Genomic DNA, 26,180 nt, shown 5'->3' on the forward strand with positions numbered 1-26,180 from the left:
GACAGAATATTTTGCGCCGCTACTGTTTTATCCGCTTTATAAGCGAGCCATCTAGCGTTGTTGATTTTACGCAATTTAAGCTTCATAGGCGGGCGTTCGTCCATAAGCAGCTCAATTTAATGATATTTCCTCGAGAGCGAAATTTCCATAAAGGCTTGTTAGATTTCGAAGTTCTAAAGCGGCTATCGCGTCAGTTTTGTGTCATTTTTCATTCGATTTTCCCGATTTTGTTATCATTTTTCAGATTACAGGAGTACTTTACATTTAGCTTTTCGATGCACTCACTATATTACGAGGTGCGTTCAGGTGACTTTTAAGTTTTATCAAAGACTATTTTTTTATTCGTCGCAACAGATCATGTCCGGTGAATATAGCGGCCGAAGCATGAATCTGGTTTTGTTTTTGGCCAAAACGTTAGACAAAAACAGCGACGAGTGATCAGGTGATTCAAAATACATGAACCTTTTTCCCACGGTTCCACGGACGTTTTCTTTATTACGACCTTGTGATAAGAAGTTTTGATGTACTACTTAAAGAAAATAGTAAGCAAAACCCTTGGTTCGATCGAACTTGGGTGCCTTTTTCAGTCTTTGCGATTCTGGGTTCTTCCATTAGACGACTGGCGTTTGGTTCATTTGATTTGATTGATTGACGATATTCTGGTTAGTTTCGACGTGGAAACTTTTTCACTCTGTTCGTGTTCTGTATTAGGTTTCGGATAAATAGAGTTTACTGTTGTCTGGAATTGTTTTTTATTTATAGTTTTATCGATAATGGACGGATTGTAGCCGTTGTTCAGTGCAATTTGTTTAATGATATTAAGTTCTTTGTTGTAATTTTCTGTTGAGAGTGGCGTATTAAGAAATCTGTGTATAAAAGAGTGAAATGCAGCCATTTTGTGTGTATAGGGATGATTTGAGCTGTGATGTATGACTGTGTCCGTGTGTGAAAGTTTATAGTTTATAAATAATTTTTTATTGCGAATTTTCGTTTAAAATCTGTGAGAAACTTTAAAATATTTACTAGTTTTGTTGAGAACCGTTACATTACTGGTCCAATGGGCATATCTGGTTTATGAAATTTAACTAAAGAATATAGTTTCCGCGGTTATGGATTCATAATTTTGTAAAATATTACTCGAAATACTCTGGGACCTACGACATTTCTTAAATACTTTTCTAAAGATTTTGTTGGAAAATCCAAGTATTTCAATTGCTCATCACCACCATCTTTTTCTTCCACACTTGATGTCGATGTAACAACTACGATAATAGCAGACAATATTTATCTGTATAAATGACAATTTACATAAATATTTCAGTTTATATTTAATTAATTTTATACATGGCTCACTCACTACGTCTTCAAAAGACTCCCAGCCTACTCCAATTTTTAAAAACTGAAATTTAAGTACGGAACCGAGAATCGTAAACCTAATAGGATTGCCTAATCCGCCAAATCTGTGCGCAAGTGCAATGCGTCCGGCCCCCACATGAAAAAACCGGTAATTTTTTTTCCTTGGGGGGCAAGGTGGGGAAGTCGGGGGGGCTATCTCGGAAACGGTAAGAGTTGGGGGGTCGGGGTTCGCTTCGTCGGATTCAGAAAAAAATCTCGATGAGGGGGCGACCTCAAAAAATCACTTTTGAGGAGGTCGTCATTTTGAGGTTTTCCGTGTTTTCCGGAGTTATTTGAGGTCGGACCGGGGCGCGGAGGGCATACGCGTGTAGAGGGGCCCGAGGCGCACCGGAGCCCTTAAAAAGGACGCCCCTCAAAATTGAGGAGGTATTGAGGTTCGGGAGGATCTTGTCTCCTATAGGACGGATCGAAAAACTGGGTACCTACGTCGACGCGCCTATACTCGGGCATCATTCTGAAGGCCCATGTGCTATACCCCGTCTATGCTTTTTTTTTGAGGGCGCCTCCTCAAAGTTGAAAAAGTTTGCTATCTCGGAGGTTTGCCGGCCGAATCGGCTCGAAATCGGCGTAGGGGGGTTTTTCGGGCCGGAAACGCCGAATCCACCCTCAAAAATCGCCTACCTCAAAAACTCAAAAATATGACCTTTTGTAGTATTATTTTTGAACGCGTCGATTAAGGTCGCGTTAGGTCCGGCCGGTTCGGATCGATACGGGAGGTAGTCGAAGGAACGGCCTTTCTTACGATACCCTCCTTCCTGATCCCCTCCCAAACGGGTGCCATACAATCAGTGCTGATATATTCAGGGGCAAATCAAGAATCGTAAACCTAATAGGATTGCCTAATCCGCCAAATCTGTGTGCAAGTGCAATGCGAAAACTCTCGCTGGCTGTGAAGTCCTGTATTGGCGCGTTTACTATGTAAATGCATGGAAATAATCTGAAACTGACCCGAGGTTTGATGGACTTTGAGTATTTTGAGTAGCAAATATAGCATCTTTTATTTTCATTTAATGTCAACATTAAATCGTTTTAGGACTGATTTAATAATTATTGGGAAGTAGCGTAGGGTAGCGTAGGGTAGGGTAAAAATAATACTATTGCAATCAAGTTTGGCTAATATATATTATCTTTAAATACATATATTAATTAAATATTGTTACATATAAATACATAAAACTAGCGAACAAAACGATTTACTTGTAAAACTTTGTGTTTTACGGCATTCTACCATTTTAAATATACAAAAATCAACAAATACTTATAAACTAGAAATCCCTATTTTTGGATATATTAAAGAACATATTAAAAAACAAAAAATATATTACGCATGCATAACAACTATTTATAGGTGGTAGGTAAATAATAATATGTATTTATATGTACCCTCGTATGTACATAATACAAAAAACACATATTACTATATATACTTCAATCTTTATTTTACAATTTTACCATACTTTCTAATTTTTTTTCTGCGGGTATCATCTTGCAAAGATTTTCTTTTTAGACTAACGTTATATTGTACTTTTCAATTTACGAAGTTTATACGAATTACCGTTCTCAGCTAACAAAAATCTCTAACTAAACTAAACGGTAATCCTTTTTCTGTTTTAAATATTTTTTTGCTAAGTTTTTTACCACGCCTTCCCCTGGCCTAGGTTCTGAGATGGATTTTTGTCTAGAATTTCACTTGTGGCATTCGATGTTGTTGCTAAAAGCTCAGACAATACCTGCTGAGTATCTTTTTTGGCATTTTTGGAATGATCTAGATAATCCAGCTTCTGTTGGTGGCTTCTGGTTAAATAATAATTGGGTGAGAACACCAGTTTTTCTAGAATCTTTTTTAAAGGTAAACCTAAAATTTAAATTTTGTGGTGAATTTAATGTGTTGCTCAAGACAAAAAAAAAACCTAATAACTTATTTTGTAAGTCTCTTTCGTAATCATTTTCAGTAAAATGAACATAGCTTTTATTTGGATTAAGTTTGTCCTCCCTTCTACATCGAACTATCCACTTATTCCGAATAGTTCGGGATACTAGATCTTTCCCTTTGGGAAAGCGATGAAAACTACATCTTCGAGAACTTGCTTTTTTATCAAAATAGTTTTTATTGCATTGTTATCCCACTGAAAAAGGTAAAAGAAATGTATTTCTTACCTTTACCTATAATATTATGTGTAATATTTTGAGCTTACCTCCTAACTAACCGCTAATAAGCAGCACTAACACAAAACTTTTAAGTCTTTGTTTAAGGTTAAAAATACTGTTTTTCTCAGTTCTCGCCACTCAAGCACATACAATTTTAAAGCATTTTGTTTGCAAATATATTGCAACGAGTGCCACAAGCACACAAAATTCTTAAATTGAAAATAAAATAATATTTTTGTTTTTAAAAAATGACAATATCTACGAACGTTTTATAATTAAGTTAATGATAGAAATGCACAATAATCTGAGCACTCCTGGGTAATAATCCCGAAGGAAAAATTAATTAAAGAAAAAACATAAAAAATTATAAAACACGAAAATTTCAGGCACGCGAGTATATTATAAAAACCCGTTTGAATTTTTCGACCTTTTTTTCCCGAATTAATTTGTCAAAAACTAATCCGGAGAGATAATGGGACACGTGAAGATGATGAATAGGCTGACGCTGAATCGGCATTTTGAAAGAGGCCCCATAAGTTACGATATAGGCACAAAGGGAAAGGGATTTAGTATTCGGTTTGATTATCTTTCATTTGTAAAACGTTTATGAATATGGGGCGTTTCATTAATAAATGGAACAGCTAGAGATGATTAGAATGAGACTAATTGTCAATAAAATATAGAATATAGTGTTGAACTATTTGGTCATTAACACATTTTTCTAATAATTTTTCATATTTTTTCACAGATTTTCATAAATTATTTATTGGTGTACGACGGCTCCTTCGTATCTTTATCAAATACATAACATTACAATCTTCAGACGTCTATAAATATAGGTGTTTTTTTTTCGATGTATAGAACTTTAAGTTGCAATAAAACAACGATGGATTATTCGAATGACATGAATTTTATTTATCCGAAAGATAATCTTGTGGCATTACATTTTAAATATGATTTCTGGCATATGACCGTCGCGGCCGGCGCGGATGTAGTCCAATCTGGACGTTCAATTTTCGATGACTTTTTCCAACATTTGTGGCCGTATATCGGCATATGGTCAAGCATTTGTGGCTTATCCGCATAGACCAATGACTTTACATAGCCCCACAGAAAGTAGTCTAGCGGTATTAAATCATAAGGTCTTGGAGGCCAATTCACAGCCCCAAAACGTAAAATTAGGCGGTCACCAAACGTGTCTTTCAATAAATCGATTGTGGCACGAGCTGTGTGACATGTTGCGCCGTCTTGTTGAAACCACATCTCCTGCACATCATGGTTATTCCATTCAGGAATGAAAGAGTTAGTAATCATAGCTCTATACCGATTACCATTGACTGTAATGTTCCGGCCATCAAAGTTTTTGAAGAAGTACGGACCAATGATTCCACCAGCCCATAAAGTACACCAAACAGTCAGTTTTTCTGGATGTAACGGTGTTTCGACATACACTTGAGGAATAGCTTCGCTCCAAATGCGGCAGTTTTGTTTGTTGACGTAGCCATTCAACCAGAAGTGCGCCTCATCGCTAAACAAAATTCGCTTATGAAAATCGGGAACAAGGGCAATCTTGTTTTGGGCCCATTTGCAAGCGCTGGTCAGGAGTGAGTCTATTCACGATGTATTGCCAAACCAAACTGAGAATAAATCACTTGACAGCTGTTAAATCGGTCGCCATCTTGAACAGTAATGCCAACTTAAAGTTCTATACATCGAAAAAAACACACACATTATAAAAGGGTGGTAATGAATTCTGATTTACAGTTGTTGTACGTAAATTGTTAAGTTTGGTAAACTTTTTAGGTCAAATGTCGTTTACCACCCTTACTGCTTTCTATACCACGAATGTATGATTTTGTTTATCTCCATTGCTTCCAATAAGTTTATAGCTTTTTGATATATCAAAATTATGAACTTGTTTTATCTGTTTGTTCTAGATGCATTTTAGGACATGATCCATTTAATCTTCTTTCATTTTAATCTGTAAACTATAGGATTTTTGCGATTTTTGTGACTTGGTGTTACTGTTGTTTAAAATATTGTTTAAAAACTTTCCTCCCAGGTTATCTTATGTATTTTTTTGATTCCATAACCTTGGGATCCATGTTCAACATTGGGTTCAGAGTCTGGGGATAAAAAAAATGAAAAGAAACCATTTTGTATGTGTAAGGGTGATTTATTATAAATGCATTACTTTGTCGTGTTCATGTATAGTCCCTAAATTGTAGTGGTCTAAGCGGGTTTCTCGTAATAAATCCTTCTCTCGAAATGTAAGTTGATCATTTAATTCGAAATCGTTTTGGTATCAACAAACTATTGAAGTATTTTTCCTCGGTAAAAGAATTGATTACATGCAAGAATCTTAGTTTTATCGAATAAAATTGTGTTCGGCAACTGCTGAGGAGTTCTTTGTCTTAGTCTTAAGGCTCTTTCATGTTTTTCGGGCCAAGTTGATATTTTTCGTCCATTCTCTCCAATGTATTCTTTGCCGCATATGCATGGAATGTTGTCTTTGACGGATCGAAGATGTTGAGAGATTTTTGGACGAGTGATGAATCTGGTTTTGACGTTATTTTTCTTTAGAACTTTTGATATGTGGTCAGTGATGTTTTGAATATAAGGAAAGACAACAGTCGCAAGTGTGGGATTGCAACCTAACAATCTTAACCGTGACTCAGGTCTCTACCTGTTACCAATATGGGAATCAATCATCAGAGACGGTGTTTATGCACCTCATTTAGCTCTGCCCCCCTCAAACACTATACAAGTAGGTACAGAGTAAAATGCGAGTCAGTTTCAGTCAAGCTCTGAAGAAGCCAACGTTCGACAGAAGTTTTATAAAAAGTATTACAGTAGCCTGAATTATTAAAAATAAAATATTTTAATGTCTATCGGTTCGATACCACAACAAAAGGAGCATAAAATCTTAAGGTTGCCCCCGTATTATTGTATTTTTAACCCGATTGAGATGATTTGGTCTGAGTTGAAATCGAATATAAGAAGAAATAACGCTGCATCAACATTTAGTGATAGTACTATAAACGTAATTCGGCAAGAGGTAGTTAAAATATCAGTACAAAGCTGGCCAAACTGCGAAAAACGAGTAATAAAAGAAGAAAATATTTATCTAGAACGATTAGTGGCGGAGTTGATCATTGAATTAGGTGACGTAGCGATAGTGATGATTTTTTAAGTGCCGACGGTTTATTATTATTATATTTAATATTTTGTATATTAACAATGATTCTATGTAAAAACGTAATGAAACAGAACGTAATAAATTGTTACTTTGTTCTAAATTTTTTATGTACATGTTTCAAGAATTGCTCGGCGAAGAAGATTAAAAACATACTTTTATAGGGCTGCTGTTTTGGAGTAACAAACAGTGGGCAAAGTTAATCACGGGGTTGATTGTAAACGTACTATATTTCTGGTCTAATTATATCTTTTATCTTCTGTCAGTTTTTCAAGTTTTCTATTTAATTAAAGTCAATTTGTGTTGAACTATGTCAACGAATTTGCATATTTTTGAAGCAATTTATTTGGCACGCCGGACAAATCGCATTCCGTTAGTCTTTCCCAAGCGTTTCAACTTGGGAGCGATAGACTGATGGAACAATTAATGATCTAAGCCCCCGTACATGATCCCCTTTCGTCGGAAACCAATTCCATTGATGAATGAGACCGGAATCAAGCAACGTATCGTCGAGATAGCAAATCGAAAAGTTGTACAATGCCTTCCGACGGTGTTGCTGTGTTTTTGACGTTACATAATAGAATAAAGGCAATCGCGGACTGAAACAACGTTAATTGGCGTTTCGAAATTGCCTTTATTGACCGATCGCGTATGTTCGATACGTTTGATAGTTCGGACGTGTCGGTACACGCGGTAGAACCTAAATTGATAGTAACAGGTTGCGAATGGAGTGTCGTTGTGGGGTTTAAAACTAACCAGAACAAAAAAAAATACTTTGAAAACGTATAATACATACATTTATTTCTTTTAATGAATAATTATTAAGTATTTGGGTCTAAACGAACGGTGATCGGTCCTTCAGGAGGTGACACGGTTCGCATCTGAAACTGAAAAAATAACCTGAGTACCAAAGATTATCAAGAATCATGAAAAAACCTAATATTACTTGATATTACCAGAAAAACACAGATAACAGATATATCTTCCATGAAATCTGGAATTGGGTTTAGGTTGGTACTAATTGCAGAACACACATAGAACCTATCTGAAGCACTAGTGTTGATTATTCCGATCGTGTTTTGGATACTAAGTGCAGATACACGCTTAGTAAGGGCTTGTAATTAATAGAGTCTCTTACCTTCTCCTTACCCGAATAATCAAATTACCGAGAACCTGGTCGTTCTAAGTGTTCTTCTCGTAATGAGCGATTATGTTAATGCCTGTATCGGTATTTATAAAAGCGCGCGATTGTTTCAATCAGTTCTAATTTCACTTGGTGAATAAATAAGAAAAATAAAATTTATCTCTAGATGATAAAGTTGCTTTAATTCGGGAGATAGAACGGGAAAAAAGAAAAGTGATGTGGGACGTCGATACGGACTTACACCGTCGACTGTATCCACGATTTCGAAGTGCAAAGAGAAAATCATTCATGCTGAAGCGGCAAGCAGTTCTAGTAAGAAGCTAAGAAAGCCAAAATTTGAAGATTTGGATCGGGCAATGTTGCAGTGGTTCCAACAGCAACGTCTTAAAAATGTGTCACTCTCTGGAACTATCATAAAACTGAAAGCAGAAAAGTTTGCTGAACATTATTGATTTCAAGGTTTCGGAAGGATGGTTGGGGAAGTTCAAACAGAGGCATGGTATAAATTATGGACAGATAAGTGGCGAAGCCCGTGATGTCGACAGAAACGTCACTAACAATTGGCTGGGGAAGATGTGGCCGAAACTAGCAGAAAAGTACCCTGCTGACGACATTTTTAATGCTGATGAAACTGGTATTTTTTACAAAGTGGCGCCAGATAAAACTCTTAAATTTCGAAGCGAAAAGTGTGTGGATCGAAAACTTTTTAAAGAACGTATAACAGTGTTAGTAGCTGCCAATATGAGTGGGAGAGAAAAAGCAAAGCTAGTCGTTATTGGAAAAACAAAAAACCTACGATTTTTAAAAACATCAAGCATTTGATGTTTACTTAAATGGCAGACAAGTCTGCATTGATGACATCGCAAACTTTTGAAGAGGAGATACGGGAATGGGATGCAGAATTAATGATATCACGATAAAAACGAAAACGAATTAAATTGGGAACATCGTCGGGGAATAAAGATTCTGCAGTAAAGTTATCAATGCAATTATCAATACAATTCGGCAGTATTTATTAAGATAAAAAAGTCATCTGAACCTATGAAAGCTTTCGCACTAAAGTTGTCAATGAGATTATCAATATTATTCGGCAGTATTTATTACGATAAAAAAATGAATGAATTGGGGATATCATCGGGGAATAAAGCTTCCGTAGTAAAGTTATCAATGCGATTATCAATATAATTGGGCGGTATTTATTACGATGAAAAAGTGAGCTATACTATGAATTAAATTGGGGGTTTCATCGGGGAATAGAGCTTCTGCAGTGAAGTTATCGCTTTAGCACATTTTGTAATTGTCTCATACGAAGGATTAAGCTTTCGACACATTAATTTGAACATTTTGCCTATTGTCTAGCAGGACAAGGCCGTTAATTAAAAAGTACCGCCCCCGTAGCTGACCGCTCGTTGCACGTAAATTCGCGACTTATCATCTTTGACGAATGAAATTAACGTGGCGTGAAACTGCGTCAAAAACTTTCAAAGCATTCCAAGTCGAGTGAAAATATTTCAGGAATTTCCGGCCGCATGGCAAGGTGTTCAAATATTACACGAGTAGTTGTTTTGATGTAATTATTTTTTATGTGAGAAAATATTACTGCGATAAGTCGTCAAAGGTTGTTGGAAATGCGGCGATGAACTCCTAAATGCAACTTGTATTTCTCGAAATACAGGACTTTGAGTGACACAAAATTACAATAACGCCATTGATTTTGTAATTTTCTTGTACTTAGATGCTATACACTTTAGCTTGGGGCAGGTTATCTTAGCAGTTGTCTTTGGCCGATATAAATTCAATTTCCTTTTCACATTCACACATTCGTTTTGGGAAGAGAGAGAACAAAAAACAAAAATGCAATGAGAATTAGTAGCATTTTGCTATTTGTGTATTTTTTTTTTTTAAGAAAACGCTAAAAAGGAAAAAGATACAAAGTTCTCCATTTCTTAGTAATCATGCACCCGTACTCCTTCAAGTTTTTAACAGGTTCAACCAAAAAAAGAATATAATGCGAACAGCAACATGGAATATAGAAACACTAAATAATAAAGATCAGGAAGTTGAAAAAGAATTAATAGAAATATAGAGATGTGTGCCCTACAAGAAACGAAAAAGAAAGACAAAGGACAAATGTGGCTGCGCGAACATATTTTGATATACAGTGCAATGGAGAGACACGTCAGAGCAAAGAAAGGTGTAACACTAATGATCCATAGAAAACTGCCTCAAAATATCCAGGAATGCGAATATGTATCGGAAAGAATTATATTAGTTAAGCTTATATCAGAAACTCAAAAAACTAATACAATACATTACACAAGTACTAGATATAAGATGTTTATAATGTGCTAACGTAAGAAGTGACCACAATCTGGTTTTAGGAAAAAAAAACAAACATCAAAAAACTAACATAAAATTTTGGTGAGCAAAGATTAAAGTAGAAAAACTACAGAATGAATAAGTAAAAAATCTCTATCGAACAAGATTGGAAAACAAAATAAACGAAAACTCAGTAATAGAACAAGAAGATATAAAAAAACAGCTGGAGAAAGATTCGAGAAAATATCAAAAACGCAGCAAAAAAAGCGCTTAGGGAGCGTAAAACCCACAGAACATCAAAAAGAATAAAAAGTGCAAAAACAGAAAACAAGAGCCTATCTCAAATATTTCGTTGACTTTTATGGTTTGCATATCTGAAGAACGGTACGTGGACGGCGCCAAGAAATGAAAGAATTGATAAAGGTAAAGAGACACGGACCACTTAGAAGAATTGTACAATAGGACGGGGAATTTAACACCAGAAACCCCGTATTTAGTAACAAATGAAATACTAGAAATAAATGGTGAAGAAGTGGAAGAAGCACTTAAGAAATCAAAAAACCGAAGATCGGCTGGCATTATTGAAGTGCGGAGAACTAACAGCGTTTATAAACAAATACGAAGATCAAAATTACCGGAAGACCGGGGGATAAGCATAATGATCCCACATTTAAGGAATTCACCTCCTATGCACGACTTTGAAACTGACAACAATTGCAGAAATATCGATTAAAATAAATAAGAACTAAAAGTTCAGATTTCCACGAAATTACATATTTTTACGTGACAATTGTTTCGACAACACCGTGTCTTTATCAAATGTAACAAACTTAGATTTTGAACCAAAATTTGCAATAAAAAATTCTTTGGAATTAATCAACAGAATTAAAGATATCAAAATCGCTTCTAACGCAACACTATCGCCTTTTGATGTACAAAACTTATTTCCCAGTGTTTCCCAGTAGATTTAGTAGATTTCACCCTAACTCGGAAACAGGTCAACCCATTGGTGAAACAAGATTTATTATCTTTAGACCAAAATTATTTTGAATTTAATGGACAGATTTATATCTCTAAAGAAGGTTTGATTATGGGAAACCCACTTAATCCTTTGTTAGCCGATATTTTTATGGACAATTTGGAAAATATCATACTAGAACATCTTTTAAATAAAAGTTTTCTATGGTGGATGATGTCTTTGCTTGCTTTGTTGGAACGGACAGACAATTGGATTCTTTTTTAAATTTCATTTTCTCATAACATAATCGTATAAAATTCACTATCGAGATTGAAAAGGATAACTCTATTAATTTTTTAGCTATGACTATTACGAAAGGGCAAAACAAATTAGATTTTTCAATTTATCATAAACCTTCACACACGGACACAGTGATACATAACAGCTCAAATCACCCTTATACATACAAAATGCCTACATTTCACTCTTTAAATACACAGACTCCATTATGGAGATTAACAAAATGAGACATTCAAATGTATTGCTTAATGATCAATCATTACCTCTCCTTTATTGAACTTAAATTCTCACAACATTAATTAAGGTTTTATGGTCATTTTTCTGTGTATATAGTAGCAGGTAGTTTGTAAATATTACATTTGATAAACACACGGTGTTGTCCAAACAATTGGCATGTCAAAATATATAATTTCTTGAAAATCTGAACTTTTAATGCTTATTTATTTTGATAAATGGATTTTCATCAAGTAAAAGTCACCTCAGTTCAATTTATGAAAAATCTATTGGCTACAATAGGCCAGTGTTCTTACGCTTCATAGACTTAGAAAAAGCATTTGATAGAGTGCAGCTAGAAATATCCCATATAATAAAATTAACCGAAAATATATACAACAGAAATAAAATATATGTAACTGCAGATATTAGGCAAGGAGACTCACTAAGCCCCTTATTATTTAACATTATACTTGACGAAATAATGAGGAAAGTATAAACAAAATAAGGGTAATAAAGAAATACAAGTGTTACGCCGATGATACTGTACTGGTAGCTGAAAATGAAGATGATTTGCAGATCAGTTTAATATAAATTCAAAGAAATTAACCATGAAAATGTCGGCCAAAAAAACTAGATCACTAGCAATGTGTGAAGAACTTGATAACCATGCTATAGAGTAGGTAATGAATATCAAATATGTAGGAATTAAATTATCGTATGATAATAACATAGATGATGATATAAGAGAACAAACTGCAAAAGGCAATAGAATAGCAGAGATAAGAATAAATACTTAAGAATAAAATGCCGCTGTAGTTCGACCAGTCATGATATATACCGCTGAAACAAGACCGAAAACATCTAAGACTCAGAAATGTCTGGAAACAAATGAAATAAAAACATGAAACAGGTACGAAACGACAACTTGTGATAAAAAAACAAGCAGAAGTGCCTTAATATAGAAGAAGAAGAATTACGTCAGTTAAATTCAACACATTTGAGCGAATTTCACTCGCATCAAATCCTATACGTACCGAATATATATTTTGCCCTACAACCATGTGAGTCTGACGTATGTCAATTTTTCCCAAGCAGTTTGATAACTACTCAAAACTTATCTCGACCCCAATGTCGGATTAAGTTCGGATCAAGGTCGTTCGCAAATAAGTTCGAGGGTCTGGGACTAAATTTGTGCGAAGCTTTTGATCATGTCGATTGTCTCTAACAGGCATGCTGTTTCTTTTTCTTTAGATAATTTTTTTTAATAATATCATTTCAAAGAAACTATCAAAAATGATTTTAAAGTTTAATTCATAACCATCCTGGTTATTTTTTTGAATAAAATTTAGGTTAATTTTTTTTTCTTAAGTTCTCAAAAATACATGGACAAGATTAATTTTTAATAATAAAATAATACAATTCTAGCAATCGTTTTGGTTGCTTGTACCTGGTTTAAAAATTAAAATAAAAAGTTTTAAAAGGCCGTTTATAATTCATAATTAAATGCAAAATTATAATAGGATTATTCGTAAATTTCATAAATTAAAATTGATAAATATATTATTTGACTTTGATGACTTATCGCAGAATGTACGTTATTTTTTATTTAATTTTGACAAGCACTTACAGAGTTTATTAAAAAACTTTTTTTATAAAAGTTTATTTTTCTTAATATTCTTTTGAACAAATCAAAAACAATTAAAGACAAATAAAATTAACGGTTTTACTTTTCTTTATAGAATATATATATTTTTAATCAGGATGAAAGACATTTGCACTATTAATAGGGTATCATCGAAAAAAATATTTCAAAAATTGCCGAACCAACCAACCAAAATTTTTTTACCTACTGTACAGCTAAAATACCAATATTGTCAAAAGTTGGGGCATGTTTTATAATCATATTAGATGCATCTAAAATACAAAATATACACAAGGGTAAACTACACTCATTTCAAAAAATTGAGTGAAATGTTATAAAGAAAAGTTGTTTTTCTTATTTTTGTGTTATTCGTCCTACCAACTTTTGTAAACATTGCTATTATAGTTGTGGAATAAGTAAAAAAATCCCTCATGCTGAGCACTAAAGTGATCACAATTGTATATTTTTCAAATCCAATTAAATCGGACTTTCATCTCAAAATATACAGGGCGTCCATTTAGCAAGAGCGAGTTTTTGTTCAGAAGATGATACACACATGCAACAACTCTGCAGGTGAATGCCAAAATCATGTACAGGGTGGGCCGTTTAAGAGGGGGATAATCGAAATATCGGAGTTACAAAAAAAAAAGTTGTTTCTATTAAAATGACCTTTATTTTTTTATTTTCCTAATCGTCACGTTTTTATATATAGGTTGGCAAAACAAATAGAACACCCTATATTTTATTGCATTTTTGGATAGTCTTTTCATGTATGTATATATAAATATATATATATATATATATATATATATATATATATATATATATATATATATATATATATATATATATATATATATATATATATATATATATATATATATATATATATATATATATATATATATATATATATATATATATATATATAGGTTTGTGTTGCATCGTTTCGAACTTAATAGCGACGATCTTCAGAATTCGGGTTCTGTTTAAACGATCATTGTTGGGTTGCTTATCAACTTTTTAAACTTTTCTTCTATTATTTTTACCAAAATAATGATTTTCTTTCGACAATCATCAAATTTAAAATATTTTCTTAAAATACGCGATGTTGCCACGTTTCGTAAGATGATACTTTTCTCAATTTTCTTATATGAAACGCCCTGTATATTATTGGATTTTCGAATAACCACTTTAATAGCAATAATACTTAAATTCTTTTACATGTTGATTTACTGGTTCAAATTATGTTTTAAAATATATTACCTAAAAAATGCTTATCCATCATTAAATTGCAAAATTCGAGTGTTAAGTCAAAATCTGTTTCTTGTAGTTTTTGTACTAGTGTGAATTTTGCTCCATATTATAATATACCTGTCAAAAAATCAGTAATATTATCACAACAGAGAACTATTATTTTTTTGTGTTTGTATCCTTCAACAGGCGGGTTTCCAATATGACTATTTTTTAAAAGTTTTTTTTTACATTTAAGGACCTTATCTACAAGATTCTGAAATTTTAAATGTGAAAGAATTTATTGGAAAATAATTTCCAATTAAGCCAAAACGGTAAGTCAGAGACCCGTACTGTGCTACATAATTGAAATTGCTATTAAAGTGGCCATTCGAAAATTCAATTATATACACGTATTTTAGGAAAACATTATAAATTTGATCATTGCTTAAAGAAAAACATTCTTTTCGTAGGCTCAATAGATGAAAAAAAGTTTAAAACGTTAATAAGCAACCCAACAATGATGGGTTAAACATAACCAGAATTCTGAAGACGATCGCTAATAAGTTCGAAACGGTTCATCACATACCTATACACATACATATCGTTGAATTTGTCTTTGAAAGGACTATCAAAAAATGCAATAGAATATAGGGTGTTTTATTTTTAAAAAAATGTAAGTTTGTTTTACCACCCTGTATATATAAAAGTGACGAAACATCTCTTGGATTTAAATTTTTTTTGTAACCCTCGTAGGTTTCGACGGGCCACCCCATACACCATTTTTGAGAACAAATGTAATGGGGATAGTGGGGACTCGATTTTAATGAAGGAACTTTTATATTGTTGCCTCAAATCGGTTGAGGTTTAGCCGACTATGTTGTTTTTGATTCTAGAGGCGTATGTCTGCTGTGCGCGCGCGAACTTCACGTAAGTCGTTGAGCTCACAAGCGGTGGTGTGTCTGCAGGTCGGTGATATCGAAGAGGACACCCAAACCGAGGCCATGGACATGAGCTGGCCGTCAGGTACCAGAAAAAGGATCACCTACCTCCTATTGGCTCCAATCGTCTTCCCACTCTGGCTGACCTTGCCTGATACCAGGGCGCCTAGAGGTATACCTCATTCTGATAATGATAACGATGATGATAATGTTTATTTCCATTGACTTTTAACAAACGCATCGGATAATGTCAACAAGTAAAAAGAAATACATCAACACAAGAAAAAAAAACACACACAAAGTATATCACACTGAGAGATCGGCATTACTACAATCAAAGTATTCACCGATAGAATAAAAAACATTCTTATTTAGAATGAGCTTTAATTTTTGCTTAAATAAATGGACAGGCAATATTATAATATAGTTTTAATGCTAAAATCATAGGGCTGTTAGCTCCATCAAATCATGCTATTTAATATGAAGAGAGAGGGAAACGATAAAATATTTAATTTTGGGAACAGGATTCTACAAGAGTGACCACGAGACTTTCCCAACTTTGTTCGAATATAGGGTGTTTTTTTTATGCATAGAACTTTAAGTTGCAATAAAACAACGATTGATTATTCGATTGACTTGAATTTTAGTTATCCGAAAGATAATCTTGTGGCATTACATTTTAAATATGATTTCTGGCATATGACCGCCGCGGCTGGCGCGGATGTAGTCCAATCTGGACGTCCAATTTTCGATTACTTTTTCCAACATTTGTGTCCGTATATCGGCATATGGTCAAGCATTTGTGGCTTATCCGCATAGACCAATGACTTTACATAGCCTCACAGAAAGTAGTCTAGCGGTGTTAAATCACAAGATCTTGGAGGCCAATTCACAGGTCCAAAACGTGAAATTAGGCGGTCACCAAACGTGTCTTTCAATAAATCGATTGTGGCACGAGCTGTGTGACATGTTGCGCCGTCTTTTTGAAACCACATCTCCTGGACATCATGGTTATTCAATTCAGGAATTAAAGAGTTAGTAATCATAGCTCTATACCGATCACCAGTGACTGTAACGTTCTGGCCATCATCGTTTTTGAAGAAGTACGGACCAATGATTCCACCAGCCCATAAAGCACACGTCAGTTTTTCTGGATGTAACGGTGTTTCGACATAAACTTGAGGATTAGCTTCGCTCCAAATGAAGCAGTTTTGTTTGTTGACGTAGCCATTCAACCAGAAGTGCGCCTCATCGCTAAACAAAATTCGCTTATTAAAATCGGGAACAACGGCAATCTCGTTTTGGGCCCATTCGACCAATCTACGCCTTACTTGATGAATTCATTATGAATTGCCAAACCAAAAAAGAATAAATCATTTGACAGCTGTTAAGTCGGTCGCCATCTTGAACAGTAATGCCAACTTAAAGTTCTATACATCGAAAAAAAAACATCCATTACTTGACAACGTTAGTCTGATTAATCGATTTATCCTGCATTCTAACCAATAAGCTCCTGTTCAAATCCCTAAGCGACAACATCATCTCCGTCTTTGTCCCATTCAAACAAATACCGTTACGCTCACAATATCGGGTCATATCACTTATTGCCCTAGTGGCCAAGAACGTGAGATTTTCCAGACTCCTAGATGACATTACCACAGCAATATCGTTTGCATATAAGGAAACTGGGAAAGAATCAGATATATCATTAATAAATATTACAAATAATAAAGGTCGCAGTATGCTTCCCTATGGGATTCCGCTATTGAGTCCTTTAGATGAGGATCTAATCACAAAAATATCCCTTCTAAGCAGAACTCTTCAAAAACGACTCAATCCAGGCGTAACTATTCTCCCGTATACCGGAATTATTTAACTTATTCAACAACAAATCAAAAGCTCGCATGAAGTCAAAGAACATTCATAATATTTTATTATTCCGATCCAGGTTTGAGACTATTTGATTATATAAGGAAACTAAACAGTCTGAGAATTCGAGAAAGATTGCTCATTCTTTAGAAATGCATCGAGCCGCACGTAAAAACACTTTTCGAACATTTTGGAAAAACCCGATAGAAGTGATATTCCACGGTAATTAGAAATGAAATGAGTATTGTTCATCTTCTGTATAGGCACAACAACGGAGTGCTTTAACGCTGAGGGAAATACATCTTCTAAAAAAGACAGATTAATCAAACAAGTTCAACTATAAAATCTGTAACACGTTCCATTAATGTCAATACCCGTGAAAGGTGTTAAGAATAGACTTCGGATTGAAGAATTTTTATATTATTTATTATTTCTATAACAAAAAAAAGTCGTTAAATTTTTCAGTAAAAATCAACATACTCGCTACCTTCATCATCAATGAAGTAATCTGGAAACTTTTTGTGTTTAGAGAGGTTACTTTCATTTTTTATAACTTCCACGCCGTTTGACATTTGTTAACAGAGGTTGTAAGTTTATTGTTAAAAGGTTTTTTAACATTCTTAAGTTGTTTTTCATGGTACTTTTTTATAATTTAAAGTATTTGTGCAAGTCTCTAAGTAACTCACCCTGTTCCCTAATTTCAACGGAAATCCACCCTTTTTTGGCTCAAATTTCTCTTCAGTTGAACCAACACCGTCAAACAAAAACTGCCAGTCCACCCTAGATACGAGGTTAGCGCCAAAACTTCCCGGCCTGACATAGATGCAGCTCCAGATAAAACCTTAACCCAATTTCAGTACTATTAGACTGACATTGTCCATAATCGCCGTTAAATGTTTGCTTTAAATAGATGAATTTATATTAAAAAAAGCGATTGCTTGATATAATGAACTAAGCAAATCTTATTATTTTTTATTTACTTTAAAAATATAATTGTTTGTGGATTTCCTACGCACTTATTGTTTGACATAAATGAAAATCCAAAATCCTTTGTTTTTGTTTGTGAATTTCCTAATCACTCATTGAACATCCCATGTTTATTGGCGGAAATGCTATAATTTTTTATTTACTTTATGTAAATAATTATTTGCCATAAATAAAAATCCAAAATCCTTTGTTTTGTTTTTGTTTGTGGATTTCCTAATCACTCATTGAATATCCCATGTTTATTGGTGGAAATCCTACAATTTTTTATTTACTTTATATAAATAATTATTTGGCATAAATAAAAATTCAAAATCGTTTGTTTTACTTTTGTTTTTGATGTTTGTGGATTTTCTAATCACTTATTGAATTTCCTATGTTTATTGGTGAAAATTCTATAATTTTTTATTTACTTTATATAAATAATTATTTGGCATAAATAAAAATCCAAAATCGTTTGTTTTATTTTTGTTTTTTTTTAATTTTCTAATCATTCATTGAACATCTGGTGTTGGTGAAAATCGTACAATTTTTTATTTGCTTTAAATAAATAATTATTTGCCATAAATAAAAATCCAAAATCTTTTGTACAGTTTATGGATTTTCTAATCACTCATTGAACATCCCATGTTTGTTGGTGGAAATCCTACAATTTTGTATTTAGTTTTTAAAAATAATTATTTGCTAAAAATAAATATCCACAAGCGTTTGTTTTGTTTTTGTTTGTGGATTTTCTAAGCACTCATTGAACATCCCATGTTTATCGGTAGAAATGTTGTTTAGAATTTCAAGTTTACTAATTTGTCGTTGCTAGAGAATTCTTTGCAATTTTTCGATATCCCTGCGGAGTGAAATTTTTCCGTCTTCTAAGAACGGCTACACCGACCCACTTACGTTACTTTTTTTTTTGGTTTCGTGAGAGACAGTGCAACTATGTGAGCATTTAACACGGAAAAAACGTTCTAGGTAAAAAGTTCTTCCCCGTAACGTTTCTTGGGAGTATACTTTGGATAGCGGCCTACTCGTATTTGATGGTATGGTGGGCGAACAGGGCTGGAGATACGGTGGGCATTCCGCCGGAGGTCATGGGACTCACTTTCCTAGCCGCAGGCACATCCATCCCCGACCTAATCACGTCTGTGATCGTGGCAAGGAAAGGTTTCGGCGACATGGCTGTCTCATCGTCCGTCGGCAGCAATATTTTCGACGTTACAGTCGGGTAAGTCCTACCAAGAACTTTGGGGTTCAAATTTCACGCATAAAGGGTGAACAATTTAACGGATTCCCTGTGTATTTTAGATAGTTTTGGGTTTAAGGTTACAATAGATCAGGATACAAGGGTCGCTGCAACAACAGCGACCTGCATCCACAATATCCTGACTAATATTGATTACACTTTATATAAGACAAGTATTATTGACCCCTGTTTATCCGACCATTATGGTTGACAGGTAGAAATGTTCAAATGACATTTCCACCTGTCAAATGATGTTGAAGAAATGGTCTCCCTCTTAATAAACAAACTTCGGTTAAAAAAAATAAGAGCAGAAGGTTAGTTAGTGGATTGGTTTAATGACATAAAACAAATGAGAAATAAGTTAACACCGATAAAAACCATTGCCGATAAAACTAAGAAGCCGGAACATAAACTTATTTATAAATCTTTTCACAGCGAATACAAAAAAATAACCGTAAAATCAAAAAAAGAAGATAGCTATATTAGTTGGTCTAATAATAAAGCCAGAGATACATGGACAATTATAAATTATGAAAGAAATTGTTACCCAATGAATTTAATGAGTTTTTTACCAATGTTGCTGCTGGTATTCTGGTCTCTTTAACTGTCAACGCTGAAGTACAGAGTGAATGCCTGAAAAATATCTCAAATGTAACTTCATCTTTCTTCTTACACTGAATAGCAGAAGACGATGTTTTAGACTGTGTAATTGCATTGCAAAAATCTAGTTCTTATGACTATTATGACATTAATAGTATTATTTTCAAGGAGATTATCAACCAGATTGTAACCCCCCTCACATTTTTATTTAATTTGATAGTGAAAGTTTTCCTGCGCAATTTAAGGGTGGTTCCAATATTTAAAAAAGGTAACACCAGCTCTCCAAATGATTTCCGACCCATATCAATAGTTCCCGTGCTTGGTAAGGTCTTCCAGACACTTTTCAAAAATCAACTATCACGATTTTTTCAAAAAACGAAATGCATTTGTGATTCCCAATTTGGTATTAAGACCGGCTCCTCCACTGTGCAGGCGGTTCGCAGGGAGACGTGGTGGAGGGCCTGGAAAAGGGGGAGCAAGCTGCACTTACGCTATGTGACCTCACTAAAGCTTTCGACTGCGTCTCTAATGACCTGCTGGAGAAGCTTAGCAGATATGGTGTCCGTGGTCACCCTCAGGAACTTATCTTAACTTTGTGGAGGGATGTTAAAAACTTCAGTTTCTCTAAGTTTGAGGACGTTGGAGTTAAGCAGTTAAGAGACAATCCGGACACGTTAATATAAATTAGAGTATATGAGAAATGTTTTTTTTTTGCAGTATATAGTAAAGAGTTTTTGTTCTACTGTAATATACTTAAATATCTCTACAAACAATAAAGTTACACCCAATTAAAATGCTATCAAGTTAAATTGAACGCACGGTACAGGCCTCTAATAAACTGCCCACCCTGTACAATGCTACGTGTATGGAAAACGACGGAGACCACTTAAGTCTTACAATTCAATAACGATTTCCAACTCACTCGCATTAAGAAACGCAGCATAATTTAACGATTTCGTGGCAAGTTATCGCAAAAAAAGGAGTTCGCAATTAATGTTAATTAGCTTTTCGAGTGGAACAGAAAATTCATTGTTTACCGTACGCGAGGTGGAAAATCTATTCGTCGTTCAACGGCCGCGTTTTCGCAGACAATGACATTTCCATAAAAAACCTGAATTAATCACCTATAGAAGTGAGGAACGTCAGGCCGCATCGTTGTTCGGAAACACGCCGTCACTCTTGTAAAAGGGGACCTTCGTGTTTAAAATCAATCAGTAATTCACACTAGGCCGATGGTTATCGTCCGCCCTTTCGGCCTAGTTTTAGTAAAGTAGCGTAATACCGTAATTAACGATTTCTTTTTTTACTGCCGTAGCGATATAGCTACTAGACATGTAATAATAATACGGGAACTCGTGAAACGACTGTCACAAAATTTTGAGGTCTGTTGAACATGCGCATGCGCGTGACGTTCGACCCATAAGGCCTTGCGCCTCCTAACAACCAACATGACCGCTGCAAGGTCAATGTTTGGATGCTGTATTTTTACGCCGGTATTTTCTCAAAATATGTCGAAATCCCATTAAATTATCAGGCAAAAAGGAATTAAGGTGTTGAAAGTGTTATTAAAAAAATTAGCGACAAGTGCAGAGTTAATATTATGCTGAATTACAGCAGACGGATCGGCGTCCTTAGTATAATTCTGTACGTATTTTAGCGTGTTGGTTCTTTATGCGCTACAGACAAGGTAGCAGCTAATTTTTCCCGAATTTGTGCCCGTAAATCGACACAAACAGTTTATTTTTATAAAATTAGTTTAATCTTTATTGAAAATGCGAAATAAAAGTGTAAATATAACTTTGATGTACTAGATATCGCACTGGAAACATCTAAGTGGAAAAAATGTTCGACAAGCACCTCGTATAGGCAGAGTGCTCATTCTTTCGTCGCAAGTCTAGTGATTGCAGAAAGTTTCGCCTCCCAAATTCTTTAAAAAACTTGAAAAATGTAACCAAGAAATTTAAAAACTAGTATAAAACAAGTCAATAAACAATTAGCTCTAAATGTAACAGAATTAACATTACATTATTTTCTTACTCTCTCTCTATTTGTGTTGTTTGACCTGCTATAATGTAAAATTGTGCAAACATAGTCAATAAAATTCTATTCTATTTTATTGTAGCCGATACGATCAACATAACTTTACACATCAGCTTAAGTCATTATTACAAAACCGTTCCTCTGCAGATAGCGGGACTACTCGCCTGAATTAACATGCCCATGATTTGAATTTTTATTTGATGACAAATTTTAATAATTAACAATTAAGCCTATTGTTGCATCATTATTATGTCCCATTAATCTTAGTTTGTGTTTAAATTACTGTTTGTTAGTAGCTATTCGTTAATAATTGAGTAAGATCACGTCAAGTCTATACGTATTTTTTTATAAGTACTCATTATGTAAAATTGATCCCTCAAACCATTTTTTAAAATTTTGATTCTAACAACTTTTTTTTTATAATGAAAATTTTAGGCACTTTTAATTAAAAAATGGATTAAAAATCAACCGTAAAAGATATATACTTTAAGAATATATTAACGATTTAAAAATATTTGTTTATTTTCGTATTGTTAATTAAATTTTAAATTATTTCGTGCTTTGCGTATAAATATTACGTCTTCTAAAATGATTTTGTTATTTACTAGAATACGCAAAAAACAAATAAAAGTCGTAACAGAGCGGTTTTTCTTTTGTTAACTAAAGATGGAATTTTGACTAGTAAATTTAACTTTATAACATTGTTAAAAAAAATAAAATTTTATTAATAATAATTATAATAATAATAATAACATAAATAATAATAAAATTTGTTTTATAATAATAATTTGTATTATCTTAAACTTAAATGGATAAGGCGTGTGACCGACCAAAAAAACATGATGTTTTTTACCAAGAAATCAGTTAAATTTTCATTTGTTAACTTAAAAGTTAGTTAATAATACGAAAATAAACAAATAATTTGAAGTCATTAATATATTCTTAAAGTATAGACATTTGACTATAGGCGCTTAAAATTTCATAAATTTATATCTTACGGTTCATTTTTAATCCATTTTTTAATTGAAAGTGCTTAAAATTTTCATTACAAAAAAAAATGTTAAAATCAAAATTTTAAAAAATCGTTTTCTGGGATCATAAGTACTTGTAAAAAATATATATAGATTAAATTTTGATGATCAAGTGGTAAATGGGGGGTCCACTTGACGTGATTTTACTCAATAGTAAATAGCTTTACAGCAGTTATTTTCCGCCGCTGGAAGTTGTTCTTTCTTTTTCTTCTTCTTCTCTTTCGTTTTCTGTGTATTTTGAACGTTTCTATTGGGATAAGCCTCGATATAAACCCGTCGTGTTTAATTTACATTTCCATTTCCCCTTCCTTAGCAAAACGCATATCGCGATAGTCGGTATTTGAATATTCCTGATGGCACATCACAGTTGGATAATAAGCTCTTTTAATAGAAACTAATTTTTAGACAATGACTTTTTCAAATTTCATTAAGTCCTATCAGGTAAAATCACATTTACATGTAAAACTCGAGCCGTGATTAAAAAATCGATTTGTGGCTGAACGATAACACTTATCGACTTAAAACAAGAGTAACAATTTTTGAAAATTTGTGATTCTGCTTAAGACGATGTGTTCTATTTTGCAATATTAGTCTAAATAAATAAAATACAGCGAAAATAAAAAAACTTCTAGGTAAAGTGCCCTCTAGTGACAGATTCCTGAAACACTTTTATTTTGATCAGGACTGTGTGTAAAATACCAGCTTATTTCGTTGCGTTACCACTCTGAGTCTTTCCTCCAAATTTCCGAACACCCTGTATAAAAGAAAATTGTTAAATGGAAAGAACACTAAACTCAACCGGCGGAATTGAAACGTCAATAAAGGAGATTAAAAAAGTAATAAAAATTTTATTTCAGAGTCTTATCTAGCGGAAAGCTTAATTCTGATTTCGTTGCGACGCGATATAGAAATAGCGACTACGTTCAATTAGAGCCAAGAGCTGTTCTCAAAATACCCGAGGGAAATATGGAAAGCTTCCCGTGTTCGGAAAATCTAAGATTTTCAAAAAAAAAAAACACTTCTAATCAAAAATTTTAAAATTATTTTTAAAAAAATTATGCGTAACGTGACGTGACGTTTCTATGACGTCAATTGTTCGTCTCTTTACGTCCATCTGAGTGACGAAAAACTATCGCAATATATATACTACATTAACATTGCATTTTAAAATCGATCCACGCCACAGATAAAATCGCTTCCGTATACGTATTCGCTGCACGTAAGACGTAAGGATTGTATTACCTTAGACTTAAAGAAAAAAAGACAAAAAAGTAGCGTGACGATGTTTAAAATAAATTTCGACAATTTCGAACTAGGCTTGGGAGTATTACGTTGTTGTAAATACGCTTTTTGCTGGCCAATAATAGAGCCGTTCTGTTTTACGACGGGCCGTCACGTGTACGTAGTTGGGCGGAAAATGCAGTATCGAACGTAAAAGTTCGTTAGCAATAGTTTCTAGTTTAAAAGCATCGATCAAAGCGTTAGCTTAGCCTTCGAAAAGAGACTTACGGGATCGTCTGGAACCTAATACCAGATATCGGCGATCAATCTCGTTGTCGCAAAAACAAGAGATTCGGTTAAAACTTCCTGGCAAAACGTGAGGAAAAAATTTTGATAACGTAGTCCGTTGTTCTTTCGGTAGTCTAGTTAATGAGATTTAAATGACGTTAATTATAGATACTACACTAAAATTATGTGATATAGCCCATTCGATTCGGAACTATGTCTAGATCATTGTGCTAAAAAAAAAGTTATAAACAATTAAATATGACAAAAAGTAGTGTTTAGTTTTTTGCATATAGTTGGTAAGCTAATTTTTTTTTTTGGATTTTCAAAGAAAAGGCCATTAAAGGAAATTTACTAAAGAAAATTTCCAATTCCTGAAACTGTACCTCCATATTGAGGTTTCGCAAGTAAGTAATTTATAAAAAAAAAAATTTTTGTGGGATATAAAGTACATTTAAAAATTTTAAAACATAGTATAATCTAAACATTTAAAATAAACTGATTGAATTTTTCATTAAAGTTAATTTTCCAATAAAGTAGCCCATTGTTAAATAACAACTTTTCTGGGACATCCTTTACTATCGCAAATTGTGCTATAAAAGTTTAAATAAATTAAATACTTTGTAATTCTTTTTTTTTAAATAAAAAAATCACCGTAATGTTGTGATATGTGATTTATAATTTTTTTTTAAATTCTTAATAATAATTTTTCATGTAGGTATTGTTTAAATTATTATTTAAGATTTTTTTTTAAATTAGTTCTCAACAACAGTTTCATTGTTTATCATATTAACATTTTGTTATACACAAATTGCTAACTTTTCTTTATTTTTTCTCTGAAAGTTTTAACAATTACGGAAACCTGTACCTGTCCATCAAAATACCGAAAAAAACTATTTCCATTTTTTATTATAGTTTGAAAATATACGTAGTACAAAAGTTGCAGCAGCAGTTGACTTAAAAACTTTGAAACTGTTAGAGATGCCACAATAAACATTTGTCTTTCATTTACTAAGAACTATATCACTACTTTCTTGCTACTTGCTAAAATATTTGAATCCATAATACTTTTATGGCGAGTGGCGAAGAAACATCAAGTTTAATTTAATTTTTTTTAATCATATGTGTAAGGGACAACTACTCGACTATTATTATGCAACGTCGGGTGTTCCACAGGGTTCCAATCTTGGTCCATTGCTTTTTATTTTGTTGGATGAGTCCGTTTACGATTCGAAAATCTTTTATATGCTGATGGTCTAGAACTTTATGTTATAATTAAAAATTACATAACAAAACTATTTTGTGCTTAGCTTTAATAGAAAGAAGAAATATATATGAAATATAAAATTGGGTGAATAGTGTTGTCTAGAGTTCTGGAGATGCGGGATCTTGGTATAACT

At 33.5% G+C, this 26,180-nt stretch overlaps 1 protein-coding gene across 5 annotated transcripts in view; it reads left to right on the forward strand.

The window, feature by feature from the left end:
* The window catches only part of LOC132703922 (sodium/potassium/calcium exchanger Nckx30C-like), a 141,668-nt gene that overhangs the window by 105,904 nt on the left and 9,584 nt on the right, over positions 1-26,180 (forward strand). For 4 of the 5 annotated variants that reach the window (XR_009619189.1, XM_060673461.1, XM_060673474.1 and 1 more), the window contains 2 exons: positions 15,469-15,685; positions 19,333-19,585. Coding sequence is in view for 4 of the 5 variants with exons in the window: in XM_060673461.1 (XP_060529444.1) it covers positions 15,469-15,685; positions 19,333-19,585 (470 nt within the window). In the remaining variant the exon portion in view is untranslated. The remainder of the gene's footprint in view (positions 1-15,468; positions 15,686-19,332; positions 19,586-26,180) is intronic. The other variant, XM_060673493.1, reaches the window with a different exon arrangement.

This window comes from Cylas formicarius, unplaced genomic scaffold (assembly GCF_029955315.1).
Source record: "Cylas formicarius isolate icCylForm1 unplaced genomic scaffold, icCylForm1.1 PGA_scaffold_10__41_contigs__length_53128322, whole genome shotgun sequence".
NCBI classification, from domain to species: domain Eukaryota; kingdom Metazoa; phylum Arthropoda; class Insecta; order Coleoptera; family Brentidae; genus Cylas; species Cylas formicarius.